The following is a 19,553-nucleotide window of genomic DNA, read 5'->3' as shown; positions in this document are numbered from 1 at the left end:
ATTTTTGAGGATGTCGATTGAAATGTCTGCAAACTAATTGTCCTTTTGCTACACAAATTGCCTGAGTTTAAAACGCACAAATAAGGCTCATATTACTTTGTATTCTTCTTTATCGATTTTTACCTAATATCCTAACCAGTTAATTCGTAGAAGTTGTAGTAGTTTATATACTTTTCCGGACTAGTTGTAGAAAAAATCCGATAAAATACCAATCATACTTCTTTCAAGGTTTTACTATGGAGATATTGGCACAATGTCTGAAGACTCGTTTGTACCCTCTACCTTTTTACTAAAGAGGATATACAATTTGATATCCTCGGAAATGAGTCTCGTCGAGGTATGGTTGTTTTATACCGTGTCTATTTGACTGGTGCGAACCACAAATCTAGGACGAGGTAATCGATTTGGTCCAAGCTTTATGCAGCCCAATTGGTGGTACCACATGGTTTAATGTACCACATCGGTCATTGTCCAATTAATTGTGGAGGGGCTTTAATCAGCACTCCCAAATGCTGGATTACGATTGTCATACCAATGTTTAATTTGCTGGTGTGTGTATTATCAATCCACAGCTGCAAACGAAACAAAATCAAATACGTTGAAGATCACTACACACACACGAAAACACAAATCGGCACTCTTCAGAGTTAACTCTTACTCTATTTCGAACATTTTGACTTCCACTGTTACTTTTCAACAATAGGTACTTGCGAGCGCTGCCACATAAAACAAAAGAGTGGAGAGATCTGCCAACCCTTCTGATGTGGGCAGCAGAAAGGACGTTCTGAGACATCATTACTGCTGCAGCCGCTCGACATATACCTGCTGGGCGAATACCCGAATTGAGAACAAATTTTCCTGCAGCGGCGACGGGATTAGCATATGACAGTGATGAGCTTCGTCGTGCCAACCACACTGACCCGAGAGTCAGTGAGCTGACAAGGGATGTTACCTGCAGTGGGATTCTGTAACTCATTTTTGCTGTTATCCAAAATTGTCGGTAAAATTACAATGCTTATAATTTCGATAATTAACGAAATTTTTCGGTATGTTAACGATGAATAAAAAATAGTCGCTAGCCTCTACCGACACAAACAGTGATGCCAACTTTTCTTTATGTTTTTAGTCATAATTTTGAAATGTAATTTTACCGATTTTTGTCGGTAACAGCAAAAATGAGTTACATAATCCCACTACAGGTTGGTTGGTAAACATAAGCCGAACAAATGGGTAAATCAATCGGCGAGAATGCTAGTAAATGTGAATCATACAGACCGATTTCGCTTTTGTCGCTCGTAGCGTAGACCCTTGAGGCTTTAATCCTCCCCACACGTATATGTTAGAAATACATTTGGATCCAAACAAATATATGTTTGGGACATTTTCTCCCAAAACATTATGTTTGCAACATTTTGTAATATCCCAGATAGCATTTAGAAGACTGTTTTTTCAAAAATCACATTGAGGAGTCTTTTTAGAATCCTTTTGGTGATCAAAAATTGATTAAGTCGCTTGTGTGATCAGAAAGGGACTCGAAAGTGATACCCTGTAATGATTAAAAAGAGTTCAATTTAAAATACAACAACAAATGTGTAGCAATCACAAATAAATCATTGAGGTGTTTAAAATGTGACAATTTTTTGTTATTTATTGTCACATTTTGATCATCTGGAAGATTGAAAAATGCTTAATCAAAAAAGGGTCATACAGGTGTTTGAAAAGTGATTATAATTATGTATATTCTGATTATATTTTGAACAGTTAGGTGATTAAAAACTGATTGTTTTGTTTTATTTTTGTTTGGTTGTAAATAATTCTCATATACACTTTCTACAAAACTTTGATATAAATGTAACGTATAATATTAGGAGTATAGACAAACACAACACATGTTCAGGTTTTGCCAAGTGAAATGAAGAAGCAGTATACTCACCGCGCAACATAAAGAATAATTAAAAGACATAACAAATCAGAAAATACAACAAAACAAAGGAAAGAAACAAAAATGAATAAAGAGAAATTTCTTTTAATTTATTTTGTCTAATAAATGACTCCCTAAAGACTCATAAACGATTATAAACATGACCCAAAAAAGACTCGAAAAAGAGTCCCAAAGTAATCAACAAATCACCAATAAATGATTGAAATACGACTCGAAAAAGACTTTATATACTATCAGAAAACGGGCAAAAATGACTCGAAACTAATGCAGAGGAATACTCATTTGTGATTTGCTTAGACGAGTCACCTGAGGTTATGTTTTCCTACCGACAAAGGAGTCATTTATGATCAGAAAATGAGCTCATATTCCAGCTTTTTAATCGTGCAGTCGGATCAAAAAAGACTCGAATTTGATTAAAATTTTTAAAAAATGCTGGCTGGGATATCTCTATTTTATTTGCTTGTGTACCAACATATTTTTAGGGGTTGAGAGAGGATTTTTGTCATAGAGCGTAACAACAGAGCTCACGCTTATTTTATAATAAAGAACTATGTGTATGGTGCAATAAAAGGCGCAGAAGTGACGACGGGAGGGTGAAAAAGTTTGTTTTTGCTTTGGTGGGGTGTGTGCGGTATTCGGCAAAACTCTTGTGCTTCGTTCTTTGTTGTTGCGATTAATTGTTCAACAAACAGTCATTTTTTCTGTAACTCACAGTTAACAAACCTAGCAATCGAAGAGGAAAAAAAAAAATTATGAAATGAATTATTTTTGTTCTTTTGAGAGAAAGGCAGTTTCTTCAAGACATTCGTCGAGTGAAGAAGGTAAAGTGAGAGAATAAATCTATTTTTTCTAAATATTTTAAAATTTGTCAATAATGTTAGTTTAATACAAAAAATTCAAGAAAATCGAAGAGTACAATTATTGATAAAAATTGATTTTAAATATTAAATCGTGAAAATTGCACCCATGCCCACTGTGCAAAACTTTTTTTTCCTATTTTTTCTAAGATAGCTGATAAAAAATTAAAAATACAAAAAAGATTTTTTCTATTTGAAATTATGAGTAGATTGTGCAACAATTTTAAGGTAATATTGTGCAAACAATTTAGCTGTAATTGACATTTGAGGTTCTCAGTGATCACGAAACTTCTTCACCAAAAATTGTCAAGATAGGTCCACACTCTGATATAGCCTCCGGTACCTCCCGATGTTCGGTATTGAGGATTTTAGCCGAAATTGTAACCCTAACTACTTGTAATTTGAAATTTGAGGTTCTTAGTTGTCACAACACTTCTCCACTAAAAATTGGAACATAGGTCCATGTTTTCGTATAGCCCCCATATAATGGTACCTCCCGATTTTCGGTATTTTGAGAATTTTAGCTAAAATTTTTAACCGAACTAGCTGTAATTTAACATTTGAGATTCTCAGTGGTCACGAAACTTCTTCACTAAAAATCATCAACATAGGTCCATGGTTTGGTATAGCCCCCATTTAACGGTACCTCCCTATTTTCGGTATTTTAACGGTCTTAGCTGCATTGTTTGACGGAACTACCCGTACAATTTCTCCCCAAGACATTTTTTAATATCCGTGTATACGTGGTCGAAAAATGTTTGCATCTAAAATTGTGGACAGGAAAGGTAACTTATTATTATACATTATATTATACATTATATTATTATTATACATTATTCTGTTTTAGCTAAGAATATTTGATGGTGGAGGGTACGGCCGAACTTAAGGCTTTTTTACTTGTTTTATTATACCCTACACCACTATGTGGGGAGGGTATTATAAGTTGGTTTTACCAAAAAGTTTGTAACGCATCGAAATAATGGTCGTAGACCCATACTTATATATACCAAAATGAATGTCTCGACGAGCTGAGTCGATCTGGCTATGTGTGTCCGTCCGTCAGTCCGTCTGTCCATCTAAACCTTGTAATCACGCTACAGGTCGCAATTTTGATCGGATCGTCGCCAAATTTTGGCTGTTGATGAGGGTCCCGGAGAGGAAGAAGCCTGCTGATTTTGGTGATGATATTTAGGGGTCGAAAAGGGCAAAAAACTTAGGTGGATAAAAAGACAACGTTTTTTCCAAAGCGAATATCTCAGCTTCTATATTGGGTATACCAAAAGCAAAACCTGACAATGAAAGTAGAAAATATCACCTTTCTAATGATGTAAAGTAGGTGCTCGTAGATGATCAAACAACGAAGATATCACAATAGTAGCAAATAAAACCCCAATTTTCATTTTTTCGATTTTAATTATAATGACGAATATCACAGCTTTGGTTGGAAACTTTCCAAAAGCAAAGCCTGACTATGAAAGTAGAAGATTCCGTCTTTACAATGATGCAAACTAGGTCGGTGTAGGTGACCTACTAACGGAGATATCGCAATAGTCGGTAATACAACCCATTTTTCCAATTTTTGGAAATCACGCTACAGGTCGCAATTTTGATCGGATCGTCACGAAATTTCAAGGGTTAGTGGGGTTTCACAGGAGAAGAAGCCTATTGATTTTGGTCATGGTCGGATAATATTTAGTGGTCGGAATGAGCAAACAATTTATTTGGAGAAAAAGTCAACATTTTATTCCAAAGCAAATATCTCAGAGTCTATAATGGTATACAAAAGCAAAACCTGGAGATGAAAGTAGAAAATATCACCTTTACATCGATGTAACGAAGGTTGTCGTAGGTGGTCAAACAACAAAGATATCGCATTAGTCGCTAATACAACCCAACTTTTCATTTTTGCGATTTTAATAACAATGACGGATATCACACCTTTGGTTGGGGAACTTTTAAAAGCAAAGCCTGACTAAGAAAGTAGAAAATCGCATATTTAAAATTATGCAAAATAGGTTGGCGTAGGTGGTCAAATAATAGAGATATAGCAATAGTCGGTAATACGTCCCATTTTGCATTTTTTTACGAAATCGCGCTGCAGGTCGCAATTTTGATTGGATCGTCACGAAATTTTGGGAGTTATTGGGGGCCCAAAGAGCAAGAAGCCTATTGATTTTGATGATGGATAATATTCGGGGGTCGGAATGGGCAAAAACTTTTTTGGGAAAAGGTCAACGTTTTATTTCAAAGTCAATAGCTCTGTTTCTTCAAGAGGTATATCAAAAGCAAAACCTGGCAACCTGGAAAGTAGAAAATACTACCTTTACAACGATGTAAAGTTGGCTGTCGTAGGTGGTCAAAAAACAGAGATATCGCAATAGTCGGTAGTGCATCCCATTTTCCGATTTTTTTGTAATCACGCTACAGGTCGCAATTTTGATCGGATCGTCACGAAGTTTTTGGGAGTTGATGCGGGTTCCACAGAGGAAGAAGCCTATTAAGCTTGGTGATGGTCGGACAATATTCAGGAGTCGGAATAAGCAAAAAGTTTTTGTTGGAGAAAAGTCAACGTTTTTTTCTTATGCGAATATCTCCGCTTCTGGTAGCAGTATTCCAAAAGGAAAGCGCGCCAATGGAAGAAGAAAATATCTCCTTTATATTGATGCAATATATGTTGGTGTAAGTGGGCAAACAACCGAGATATCGCAAAAGTCAGTAATATATCTAATTTTTCCATTTTTTTGTAATCACGCTACAGCTTGGAATTTTGATTGGATAGTCACGAAATTTTGGGGGTTGATGGGGCCCACAGAGGTAGAAGCCAATTGATTTTGGTGATAGTCGGATAATATTAAGGGGTCGGAAAGGGAAAAAACTCATGTGGAGAGAAATTCAAAGTGTTATTCTTTGTGAATATATCGGTTTCTAGTAGGGGTATTTCAACGGCAAAGCCTGTCAATGGAAGAAGAAAATATTACCTGTACATTGGTGTAAAGTAGGTTGGCGAAGGTGGTCAAACAAGGGAGATACCACAATAGTTGGTAATGCATCCAATTCCTCCATTTTTTGCAATCACGCTACAGGTCGCAATTTTGATCGGATGGTCACGAAATTTTGGTTGTTTATGGAGGTCCCAGAGAGAAAGAGGCATATTATGTTTGGTGGTAGTCGGATTATATTCCCTAAAAGAAATGTTTACCAGTGAACAGCTTATGCACAGGGGTAGTGGCGTAGGGTATCACATGGTCGGTCCCGTCCCGACTATAGCCTTTGCTCACTTGTTTTTTAACTGCAGTAGGCCAAACGCTTAGCATTTATGATAACAAGGGTATATACACTTTCATACGGGCAAAATGTGCCTCATCGAAATAATGGTTTTAGACCCCATGTTTGGACGAAATCCGTTTCAGACAATTTGGAGTTGATATAGCCATGTCCGTATGTCTGTCTGGCTGGCTTTCGTAATATTTTGCCCAAACATAGTTTAAGTTCTAAGATGAGTTATATCGGTCCACTCTTTCCGGTACCTCCCCCACAAAAGTTCAAAAATGTTCGGAAAATTTGTGCGCATGATAATTCTTGAAGGAAGTAACCGATTTGGTCCATACTTTGCATATCGTATTTTTTTTCGGTCCACTTATTCGGGTACCCCCCACACAAAATTTCGGTTTAAGACCTGCTCTCGAATGGCGTTGATTTTTGTTGTAACAACTTGTATTCACCGCAACCTATACGATGGTACAAGTTTCATCTGGAGCACGTCCATACTTCTTGAGAAAATAGCCTGAATGGTGCAAAAAAAACCCTATGACACCGTGTGAAGTGGTTGGAGCGCAAGATAACTCTCGAACGAATCTGCCGATTTGGTCCTTAATTTACCCTTCGTAATATTTTGTCCAAACTTAGTTTAAGTTCGAAGATAATCCATATCGGTGCCTTCCTTTAGGTACCTCCCCCACAAATGTTCGGAAAAATTGTGCGCACGAACCGATTTGGTCCATACTTTACACATCCTAATATATCTACCAGATATAGATCAAATTTGGACAAATATAGTCAAACTCCTTCGGGTACTTCCTACATAAAATTTCGGATAACTTCACTTTAAAACCTGCTCTCGATCACTTTGGTTTCTGTTGAAGCAACTTGCATTCGCTGCCTCAATTACGACGGTAAATGTTTTTTCAGGGGCAAGTTCATACTTCTTGAGAAAACAGCCCGAAAGTTGTAAAACCCCCTATGGCACCATATGTGGTCGCTGGAGAGCACGGAAACTCTCGAACTGATCTACCGATTTGGTCCAAAATTTGGCGTTCGTCATAGTTAGTTCCAAGATGTGCAACAACTACCTGTCTTTCCCCCCGATATTTAAAAAATGTCACTAAAATGGTATGCACGATATCTCTTGAACGGGGCAACCAATTTGGTCCAAACTTTCTATCTCCTAATATTTTGTGCAAATTTAGTTTAATTTCTAAAATGACCGTTATAGATCTTCTCCTTAGGGCACCTCCCCAACAAAAGTTCAACATTGGTGTCTAAGTGCAGTTTAAGGTCTGTTCGAAGATTCTTTGGAAATGTATACCGATGCTGTTCATTGTGGTCCTGTTTACAGCCATATTATGTTTTCCGTGGACAAGTCTATGCTTCCTGGCATACTGGTCCAAAAGTTATAGGATGAACCACTGAAATGACTAGTGAGCCCAATATATATCAAAAAGATATGACTCTCAAAATAAGATCCACTTCCATAATGGACTATGTCGGCCCATTCCTTTAAGTACCTCCTCCGCAACAGTCCTACACTTAAATCCTAATCCACATTTTGGTCGGCAAGTTCAAATGTCCAAAAGGGCCAAAATTGTGAAAATACCTTAAATATATTGATCTGTCGGTAGATTAAAGTTTCAATTCACATAAGCTGAGGTTATATCTCTGTCGGCGGAGCCGACTGATACTTTCTTATTTGTTTCTATTTTAAGTTGAACTAGTTTCAGTTATCCTGTTTTCGACGAAAGGTGCAATCGACTTGTTTTTCATGATTTCTAAAAATGCTTATATTATCTGCGGAGATAATTATTTACTGTTGAGGCCCCTAGTTTGTGTATTCCTCGTAGCCTTCAATAAGGAAATACGTATGGTGATGTATGTACCCAGCAAACCAAATGTCGGATGTCCGACACATCGGAACAATTTCGGAAGCAAACTCGTTCAGATTTTGTTCCGATTTCTATACGATTTTTCGTAGAGGAATTCGTTCAGATTTCAAGCTAGTGCTAGTGCTGATAGGCTCAACATATTCGTACACAAAGTTTACATTGATACCAACGGTGAAAAAAAAATACAATCGTCCAACAAAAACATAACAAAGAAAAATTGTTCAAAAAAAAAAGGCGTCAGAGAAATTTTGTTCTTCGTTATTCATTCGACCTTATTCCAAAATCGTTCAGATATCTTTACAAAGATTCGGAAGGTACCTCCGATTTTCATATGACATTACTCCGAAGTCGTTCAGAAATCTGTACGAAAATTCGGAATGAAAAATTCGCTTTCCGAATTTCCGTTCCGAAATCGATCCGATTTCGTTCCGAAATTATGTAAACCACTTCATACAATGTTCATTAAAAAATCGTAACGATTTCGGACCCGAAATCAGGCGTAGCATCCGAATTTTGTTCCGATTTCGTTACTATGTCGGTACAATTGCTTTGCTTGGTATGTTCTTTAACACATACCGTTGCACTATAGGTAATTTGGACTGTTTTTGAGGCAAAAAATCATAACGGCGGAATTAAACGATATTTTAACTCTTTAAGTTATATAAACGTTAGAGTTGGATAAAACGCAGATTTCTACAATAGAAGTCGGATATAACGAACAACGGTTATAAGCAACTACGTATATAACAAACAACGATATTTGTGCCCATGAAATTTTCATTAGTTTTCCTATACACAACTAACTTTTAAATACACTGACAGTTTGAAATTACCAAAAATTCGACAACGCGAATAGTTTTTGGTACTATAGTAATACAGTTTTATATGTTTTTGAAGCATGTATTCATAAAAGCGAGCTTAATACCCTTTCAAAACGTATACAAGCTCAATATGTAAAAGAGAAGTGCAAGATTTATTAAACAGCTTACTGCAGACAAACTTGTTTATCGCAAATACCGGGTATAAGGAACAATGTTTTTCACATCATTTTTTTTATTTGTTATTTTTTAGTAATATTCAAAATGAAATAATTTATTGAGTTTAGGTAAATAATATGCAAATTTAAGGCGAAATAAATTATACTCCAAAGTACGCTATTACAAATATCAATATGATTTCTCATTTGTGCTACTTTTAGTGCTATACTATTCTCTCACTACTCACTATATAATATTTTATAGTTCATTATCTAAAACTATTTAGTACATCCTCGTAAGTTTTAATCAACAGTACGTCATCAGCATTTTCATAAAATTCACTTGAAATACTGAGCATTTCCTTTTTTCAAGACGTTTTTTCAGACAGATTGATGATATCAAGGGATCAGACATATCTAAAGCTCTATTGAAAACGTCGAAAAGATTATTTATTCGGCTATTTTTACGAGCATGATGTAATCTGTCTGATTTATATAGTTTATTGCGCGACTCAGCCGCATCTTCTCCAAAACATCCTACCGGAAGAATTGTATTTTCAAGAATCTCTTTCGAGTGAATTAACACTTTATGAACTGTGGCAGTCATTGGAAGCCAAGGATATTTAATTAGAATTTGTTTGGCAGTATTGCGACAGAATACTTGAAATTTAGAAACATCCAAAGGGAATTGGCAACAAATTGCAATTAGAATAATTTTTAAATTATAAATCAACTCAACGTCAATACCGGTTATTTCAGCGAATGTAGAATGGTCTGCAAATGTTCGTCGTGCAGTATTGCCATCATTACCAAAACCGCCAGCTTTTGGTTTATCTATGTGCAAACCCATTATTTCTAAAAACAGCTTTTGTATATGCTTCTTTTGTTCATGAAATAGTCTGCGATCCGCTTCTGTACGAATTTGCCATTTTTTAATGTTGCGCTTGTATCCTGCATGCAAAATGAACTCGAAGAACAGAATCCAGCAGTGAAGAGGACTCAGTCCATACTTAAGGGTAGCAATATGAGGTTGAAATTTGGGACTCTCAAAGTCAGTTATTTCCTTGAAATCTTTAGGAGTGGCTTTACAGATGGGACAGGACTGACTCGATTGTGTGTTTGTTAAAACGTTTAAAACTTTACCATCAATAACAGTGAGCGACAGATTGAATTCAATTTCAATATTTTTCCATCCTCAATTTCCACAGTAACATTCTTCAAATTACCAATCTGCTCTTTCCATCCCAGGTCTTCTTGTAAAATTTTTTCTTTTGTTTCTTAGTGTATTCTAAAGGTAGAGTTACATTAGGCCAATATTTGCTCCAGCGACCGGCATTGTGCGCTTACTGAGAGAAAGTTAGCATAAATTCAATGTATTATTAACACCACTTGATCTCAGTAAGCGCACAATACCGGTCGCTGGAGCAAATATTTGCCTAATGTGACCTTACCTTAACTTGATAGGCCTGCAAAATCGTACTGACTGAGGTGTGCGGTTATTCCACAAAATGTTCCCAATAGAGTCAATTAATCTCAGTGGAGTCATTGTGGTGGCAAATAAAGCATTTTCCGACTCTCTATCTTGGTTTTTGAATTTTTGCTTGTAACATGCATGACCTGTACTGCCGTCAAAGCCATAACTGATAATCAATGTACTCTTTATGGCATTCCCGTTTTCAGCCATTACTTAGGTAATAACCTCTTTTTGCATGGTAGCTATTCGACTTGCAGTATGCATTAAAAGCATTTGCAACGGCACCGTTGCCTGCGTCTCACTTATTTGTACACCTTCTGGTCTGCATTTTATTTTAGAAGCCGCTACCTCTTGGTACGAGGGCAGTTCGGAAACTTCTTCGACTAGCACAAAAAGCGCGGTATAAACAGAAAAAAGTTAAGTGTTTTGGAAACTTCCATCTCTGTTATGAACACATGTTAAATTTGGTTTCGATCTGGCAACTCCTTCATATAGGAACAGGTGTTCAAAAAAGACGCATCCGCAATTTTTTTACAATGGAAAAATTAGAAATGCGTGCTGTCATTAAATATTTACATAAAAAAGGTTTATCGCGACAATAAATTCATAATGATATGGCGAATGTGTTAGGTGAAAGTGCTCCTTCATATGCAATAGTAAAAAATTGGTTTGCTGAATTTAAACGTGGTCGTACAAGCATTGAAGATGAACCACGTAGTGGACGTCCAAAAACAGCAACAACAACAGAAATTGTAGCCAAAGTGCATGATATGGTATTAAATAATCTACGAATAAAAGTGCGTGAAATTGCTAATATCATCGGCATATCAAATGATCGAGTCCATTTAATTTTGCATGAAGAACTACAGATGAAAAAGCTTTCTGCAAGATGGGTGCCGCATTTGTTAACAGTCGATCAAAAACGCATAAGAATGAACATTTCTCAAGCTTGTTTGGATCGTTTTAAGCGAAATAAAATGGATTTCAAGCGTCGTTTCATAACTGTTGATGAGACATGGATCCACCACTATACTCCAGAGACAAAAGAACAATCCAAACAATGGACTGAAGCTGGAGGAAGTGCCCCAAAGAAGGCAAAAACAATTCAATCGGCTGGTAAGGTTATGGCAACGGTTTTTTGGGACTTCAAAGGTATTTTATTGATTGACTATCTGCAAAAGGGTAAAATAATAAATTCAGAGTACTATTGCAACCTTTTGGATCAATTAAATGTACAAATTCGAGAAAAACGTCCTGGCTTACAACACAAAAAAATAATTTTTCATCAAGACAACGCACCAGCGCACAAGAGTGTTTTAACAATGGCTAAAATCAACGAATTAAAGTACGAATTGCTTGACCACCCACCTTATTCTCCTGATTTAGCTCCCAGTGACTTTTACTTGTTTCCAAATCTAAAAAAAAATCCTTGCCGGCAAGCGTTTTACCTCAAATGAAGATGCAATTACAGTTGTAAACCACTATTTTGAAGACCTTGGGGAAAACTATTTTAATCAAGGGATAGAACTGCTAGAAAAGCGTTGGACTAAGTGTATTGAAGTTTCAGGAGATTATATTGAAAAATAAAAATATTTTTGAAAAACTAACTATTCTCTTTCATTGATAGGCTAAGAAGTTTCCGAACCGCCCTCGTATAATGGATAAATGTCGCAGTTTTTACTTTTACTATCCCGTCTAATATTAATATATTGATCCTTTGTGAAATTATTCTCAAGAAAAATTGCTAATGCTTCATCTGCAGTGTACCTGACTATAGTACTTTCCGCCGCTCGTGAAAACTTTCTCATTTTTGATGGTCTTGTTGGTGAAGCAATGACTTCTTTTAGTACATGTGCCATATCATTTTTTTCTGAATCCGCGCAGCAGTTGTAGCCGCACATATGAGCAAATTTGCATCATGGCCAAAATTTTTTGATAAAGTCTCAGCATCCTTACGTTTTCCTCTTTCCGATTTTGATTGATATTCCTTCCTTGGTCGCCCTTTTGTGATGTTTTTGTTTTTAAAAGAAAATCCGTGTTTAACCAATCTTAATTTTTTTTTGCGAAAAACATCTATCTTCCGATGAGATTTTACCCATCTTACCGACAAATTTTTGCAAAACACTCGGACTCGTTCCTTTAATAGAGCATCTTCATCGTCCAATATGTTGCTATCATATATTTTACTTGCAAGGAAATTGTAAACAGTATCATTATACCCTATACCACAATGTGGAAAAGGGTATAATAAGTTTGTTTTCCCAAAAATTCATGTAACGCCGCGAAATATTCGTCGTAGACCCCTCATGTGGTATACCAAACTTCATATCTCGACGAGATAAAGCGATTTAGCGATGTGTGTCCGTCCGTCCGTCCGTCCGTCTGTCCGTCCATTAAAAATTGTAATCAAGCTAGAGGCCGCAATTATGGACCGATTGTCACGAAATTTAGTATGGAGGTCGGGTTTGGACCAGAATAGAACTGATTAGTTTTTGGCGATGATCGTGATATGTTAAAGGGATGAAATGGACCAAAAACAAAATTTTTGCTCGATTTTGTAGCCGCTCTGTAGGTCGCAATAATAGTCCGATCGGCGCGAAATTTTAAACGTAGTTTTGGTTTGAGATGAAGAAGTAGCGTGCAAGTCAACGGTATGATCGGATAATATTTAGCGGGTTAAATTGATCAAAACTTTTGTGTGAAAATTGGTAAAATTTCTAATGCACATCTTATAACAGCTAGCCCGGAAAGCTAGTGCACAGGGATAGTGGTATAGGGTATCACATGGTCGGCCCCGTCCGACTATAGTCTGTTCTTACTTGTTTTTATTGTTAATTTTCTCGTTTAGAGTTTTTTTTTTATTTTATTTTATTATTATTTTTCTTCGTTTTTTCCTCAAACCAAACTTTTACAAGTCTTCGATGTTTTATTGAGACGTAACCTAAGAAAAGTAGTATATATCAAAAAACGTGCAAAATCGCGTTTTGAAACCTAGTAATATCAATGCAGAAGACTTCAAATAATGTATTCTATGGGGCAAAATCACGGCCAAATACGGCCAATTTAGTAAAAGTCTATATAAAAACGAGTTTTCGAAAATTTTTGTTGACTTTGCCAAATATTGTAGAGTTTCGTTGTTTTAATTATTTTTGTACATTAAACAAATTATACGCACAATCACCAATCTTTTCCATTATATATATTTATATTTCAGCGGTTTTAAACACGTTTAAATATCACTTATTATTTCCTTTTTATTACTTTTTGAGTTTTTTTTTTCAAAATACTGACTTTGAGTGCAATTTAAGCTGCGTTTATGACGGTTGTTTTTAAAATGTCATTCATATTCATGAATTTTGACATGTTTTTTTTTTCAATGCCAACTAAAAAATTATCATTCTTAAAAGTTGCAAAATCAACTTTTTTGCCTCAAAAACAGTCCAAATTACCTATCGTGCGTTGTATGATAAACATAAATAAGGTAATGTCGGCAAAATACGAGTACATGCATCCTTAAATCTAATCTTTTCTTCTTAGCTCCAAACGTTAAAGTGTAAATGTGATTGTGTGATCCTTTATAGAATAATTTTTTGCTTTCATTTGGAACGTGTAAATGATTCTGTTATTCTTTTGTGGTAATAATGCAGCATTCCGATTATTGTAGTTGTAGTTGCTGTATCAGATTACGAAAGTTATCTTTTAGTATTTCACTGCAATTGGCAAAAATGGAGTAAAACATTCAAAAAGGAAGGATTTGCTTGAATTGCTCGCCAAGAGTGTATCAAAGTGTGAAATGGTGGTAAAAGGTAAAAACTTTCCAAAAAAGACAACAACAACAATAAAACAGATATGGACAAACATGGGCCATCGACGTAGCATTTTTAAAGGGGGATACTTCCGACAAAATATAAGTCTTGTGCTAAAATATTATGTGCACAAGTTTAATTCAGCATCCCCCTCCCCTACGGCTACGTTTCTGACACAGGTGTTTCCTTCTTTTTGTTCTTTATAAATATTTAAATATGAAATTTTATTTTCATTGCTTCCATAAAAGGCATTTGGCAATAAAAATCTTGTCCTAATCAAGGGGTCTACTAAACCAAACCAAGAAAAGAACAACGACTCGTAACAATGTTCACTAAAACTTTCATTTGAATTTTTACAAAACCGAAATATATATAAATCGCGCTCCCAAATCAAGATATAAATTCAAATGTTTCAACACACACAGACCGACTTATTTATTCTAAGTGTTTAGTGTATGTGTTAAAAGTTACCATAATCTAAGACGACGACGATACAACGAAATCATGTGGTCACCTGAATCGGAAATCAACTCAATTGCCATGGCGACAACAATGCGTCATTCGCAATCGTCATCATCGGGTAAGTACCATTTTACAGGTGATATATAATTTTGTTTTACAACAAAACACACATACGGAATGATATTTGTGAAACATTTGTGATTACTATAGGTAATATAACGAGCCATGGTAGAACAAGAAAAGGTAGCAGCAATACCCAGCTGACTGAACTGGGTTGTAGTGTTAGTGTCAAATTCCATTCGACATTTTATGTATTTATTTCTATGTTCGATGTATATTAGGGATATATATTTTTGAAGAACAAATTTATTCATCAAAAAAAAACTATTTCCCATCAAGACGGCTTCATATCATTGACATGGAACCTCCTCCAGGTCCGAACGACATGCCGCACACTAAAACACCGCTTATAGAGGCGGTACAATATTTGTTAATATGTGTGGTATTTTCTTAAACTTGAAAAGAATAAAGCCCTAATAAACATGTGCTTTTTTGTTTTCAAAAGCAAATGATTGAAACATCTTCTCTTTTTTCAATGAATTACCAGCGACCCGAAACATTTTTGCAAGAATTCCACTTTCTGCGAGAAATTATGCATTTAGTGGAATGATATGGAAACATTCAAATTGAAAATGTAACGAATTTTCATTCATGTTTTCCCAAATATTAAACCAAATGTGAAAAATTATTAGTTTTTTAAATTCCAATAATTTATAGACATTTCCTTGTTTTGTTTACATTTACGTTGACACTAAGGTTTACAAACAAAAACATATTCCTTTGTGGTTGTTGTTCGAGTTGTATTTGTTGTAGTATTAACTTTACCTTGTATTTGTTCTACCATGATAACGAGCAAGGAAAAATTAGTTTTTTAAGAAAGTTTTTTAAAAGCTAACAAACCTATTAACTCGAATTTCGAGGAATGCGTTTACATTCTTATAAAATTGTATGTTTGGAATATTTACCCAGTCGTCATCAGAGATAAGTAGTTATTCTACTAGCAATTCTTCCGGGTTCACAATCCCATCCAATTGTCCCCCTAATTCAGTTAGTTATTCCACTAGCATTTCATCCAGTACAATAATTTCATCCAATCCTTTCCATGGTACTGGACTTGACTAGTACAGTCAAAAAAGACATGCATATAAGGGGTAAATAGCCGAAATTCCCACAAAGCAAAATTTTGGTGGAAAGCTAGGGTTCTCCGTTAGAAGTAAGGTCCTAAAACGAAGTTATTCAGGGCCAAAGGTCATTTTTTGGAGGCCTTATTCATTTTTTTTTATTTTTCTCAAAAACGATATAACCTATCAGAAATCGATTAAAGTAAGAGTTGTAGGCTTAAAAATTGTCTACAAGAAGGATCTTTATGACTTTTCAATAGGAGTCACCGTTCTTGAGATAACTTCTTCAAATTACACATGTGAAGAAGTAAGCCGCCTAAGAAGATCATGACGCGGAACGGTTAAAATAACAGCGGCATGTGTTAGGTATTTTCATAAGCTCTCAAACGATACCCACTTTGCAGAAATCGGTTTAGAAATCCGGTCTAACCCGGTTTTAAATCCGGCTTTTCGGGTCAAATAACCGGCGAACCGGCCCCCGCCGCCCATGAAAATTATACGTTTCCGTAATCAGCGCAATAAACCCTACCTTTTGACAAAAAATCAAAATAATTGGAAAGTTTTCGTTGGGGTCGTTCTCGTTGGGCTTTCGATTTTACATGTGGGTTAAATGGGCTATTTATACCCTCAGCATTTATACGGGCAAAATGAGCCTCATTGAAATAATGATTTTAGACCCCAAGTATCTTTGGACGAAATCCGTTTCAGACAATTTGGAGTTGATGTAGTCATGTCCGTCCGTCTGTCTGGCTGGCTGGAGCCCACGATAACTCTTGAACGGATCAATTGATTCGTTCCAAAATTTGTCTTTCTTAATATGTTGTCCAAACTTAGTTTAAGTTCTTTTCAGAATCTCCCCCACAAACGTTCGAAAATATTCGGAAAATTTGTGCCCAACTTACTCTTGAAGGGAGCAACCGATTTCGTCCATACTTTGCGCATCGTGAAATTTCTACCAGACTTAGATGAGGTTGTCATCGGTCCACACCTTCGTGTACCTCCCACACAAAATTTCCTGCTCTCGAATCGCTTTGATTTTTGTTGTAACAACTTTTATTCACTGCCGACGTACAAGTTTCATCAAGGGCAAGTCCATACTTCCTGAGAAAATAGCCTGAAAGGTGCAAAAAACCCCTATGACACCGTAGGAAAAATGGAGGTACCAAAGGAAATCAAAAACCTCATTTTGAAAAAGTGTCCGATTTCACTCAGAAATCCCCATATATTCTTGATCAGAATAAAATTCCAAGTCGAAACAGCCATGTCCGTCTGTCGTAATCAAGATACAGCTCGCAATTTTTAAGATAGAGCTTTACAATTTGGTATAGAAGTTTATATTACTCCTAGGATGTTTGGTATTAAAAATGGGCTATATCGGTTCACGTTTTGATATAACCCCCATCGAATTATACCTCCCTCGATATTTTGCAGGTTTTAGCCTCAATATCCCACAGAAATGGCTGAAATTTGGTATTCAGTCTTCGTTAGGGGTATATAACTTTCCAACTGAAATTTGTTGGTATAGGTCCACGTCTTCATATAGCCCTCAAAAAACGGTACCTTCCGATTTTCGGTATTTTGAAGGTTGTGGCCTCAGTATACCCCTGAAATGGCTAAAATTTAGTATTTAGTCTTTGGGGTGGTATACAACTTTCCACCGGAAATTTGTCGGTATAGGTCAACGTTTTCTTATAGCCCCCATAGAATGGTACCTTCCGATTTTCGGTATTTTAAGGGTATATATATGTACCACTTGGGTGACGTAGGGGATGGAAGATACCAAGGAACGGTCCTGACCGGTTTTAACATGGCAAAGCCCAGGATTTATCTTGGTCCCTCTTTCATCTCAAGTGGACACTGACCTCCCCGTGGTGTCACCTGGGGAACTGCCTTTAACACCCGTTAAAGGTAGTGAGCTAACATGTGCCGCGCGTTCACCCATAAGAACGTTAAAAACTTGGGTTTGGGCGTCGGGTTAGTAACCCTCCCCTAGAAAAAAAACAGCCTACTATGAAAAAACGAAAGAAAAGAAAAACAAACCCCTCTAAAGTTGACGAACCCCGCAAACGTTTTAAGGACCATGATCTGCGAATCTGCACCTGGAATGTTCGCACTCTTTATAGAGAAGGTGCAGTCTTCGCATTGGCAGACGTACTTGGAAAGTACAAAGCCGATATTACTGCCATACAGGAAATACGATGGACTGGGAAAGATGTCACAACAACACCTAAAGGTGACGCACTGTATTATAGCTGCCATGACACAAAGCATGAGTTTGGTTGCGGTTTTGTAGTTGGTCGGAGGTTAAAACATCTGGTCTCGAGCTTCACCCCAGTGAATGAAAGACTTGCTACAATTCGATTTAAAGCAAAATTCTTCAACATCAGCTTTATCTGCGCTCATGCCCCAACCGAAGACAAGGACGAACAGACCAAAGATATATTCTACGAGAGCTTAGAAGAAACATATGACCGTTGTCCTGCCCATGACATTAAAATTGTTCTAGGCGATTTTAATGCCAAAATTGGAAAGGAGAATATCTTTGGACAAACAGTTGGGAAATTCAGTCTACATAGTGAAACATCAGACAATGGAATGAGGCTGATAGACTTCGCAGCGGCAAAAAACATGGTAGTTAGCAGTACCAGATTTAAGCATCTCGATATTCATAAGGGCACTTGGCTGTCTCCAGACCAAAGAACAATAAATCAAATTGATCACATTGTGATAGATGGAAGACATTCATCGAGCGTGTTGGATGTACGATCGTTCCGAGGAGCAAACATAGATTCGGACCATTACCTCGTTGCAGCAAAGGTACGTACCCGTCTAAACGTTGCAAATAAAGCACGGACAGACACAACACGAAAGTTGGACATCGCCAAGCTGCAAACACAACAGATAGCCACAGCATATTCCACTCAACTGACCCAATTGCTTAATGATAGCGCTTCTCGTCCCGATAACATATCAGCACAATGGCAAAATATTGCCCACTCCATGCAAACAGCCGCAAAATCAGTACTTGGATACCAGAGACCTCCACCAAAGAATCCGTGGTATGACCAGGAGTGCCGTGCTGCTACCGAAGAAAAAAATGCGGCATATAGGGCTACTTTACAATCAGTAGCAACGCGTAGCGCACGAGAGAGGTATCGGGAGAAAAGGAGAGAGGAGAAACGTCTTTTCCGCAGGAAAAAGAGAGAAATGGAAAAGAGGGAGTGTGAACAAATGGAGATGTACAGGAGGCAGAACGAAGTCCGAAAATTCTACCAAAGAGTGAAGCATCAAACTGATGGCTTTGGTACAGGAATATCGTCCTGTAGAGATCAACAAGGTAATTTGGTAACTGATACAGATAGTGTGCTCAGGATATGGAAAGAACATTTTTCCAAACTGTTGGTATCCGATAGCAGTGAAGACGGCGAAGATACAACAGATCCAATCCCAGATGATGGTATTGAATGTATACCGCCCAGCCAAGATGAGGTAAGGACAGCAATAAACCGGCTGAAGAATAATAAGGCGGCAGGAGCAGATGGCCTACCAGCCGAGCTGTTCAAAACCGGAGGCGACACGCTGATAAGGTGTATGCATCAGCTAGTTAGCACCATCTGGCAGGAAGAACGCGTACCCGACGATTGGAACGTGAGCATCCTATGTCCAGTCCACAAGAAGGGTGATAAGACTGTGTGC

The 19,553-nt window shown here is 36.9% G+C and overlaps 1 protein-coding gene across 9 annotated transcripts in view; it reads left to right on the top strand.

Moving 5' to 3' along the window:
* Positions 1-19,553, top strand: part of LOC141394936 (apoptosis-resistant E3 ubiquitin protein ligase 1) — a 142,055-nt gene that overhangs the window by 50,638 nt on the left and 71,864 nt on the right. For 3 of the 9 annotated variants that reach the window (XM_073970112.1, XM_073970108.1, XM_073970109.1), the window contains exon 2: positions 14,463-14,794. The exons of 3 other annotated variants lie outside the window; for them this stretch is intronic. In XM_073970112.1, coding sequence (XP_073826213.1) covers positions 14,719-14,794 — 76 coding nt within the window. In that variant the 5' untranslated portion in view covers positions 14,463-14,718. Of the gene's footprint in view, positions 1-14,371; positions 14,394-14,462; positions 14,795-19,553 lie in introns of those variants that run through there. 3 more of the 9 variants (XM_073970111.1, XM_073970113.1, XM_073970110.1) reach the window with 3 other exon arrangements.

The sequence above is a fragment of the Musca autumnalis genome, unplaced genomic scaffold (genome assembly GCF_047663935.1).
Source record: "Musca autumnalis isolate F117 unplaced genomic scaffold, ASM4766393v1 scaffold_2, whole genome shotgun sequence".
In the NCBI taxonomy this organism is placed as follows: domain Eukaryota; kingdom Metazoa; phylum Arthropoda; class Insecta; order Diptera; family Muscidae; genus Musca; species Musca autumnalis.
The sequence above is the reverse complement of the archived record's forward strand: the minus strand, read 5'-3'. Positions and strand labels throughout refer to the sequence as shown.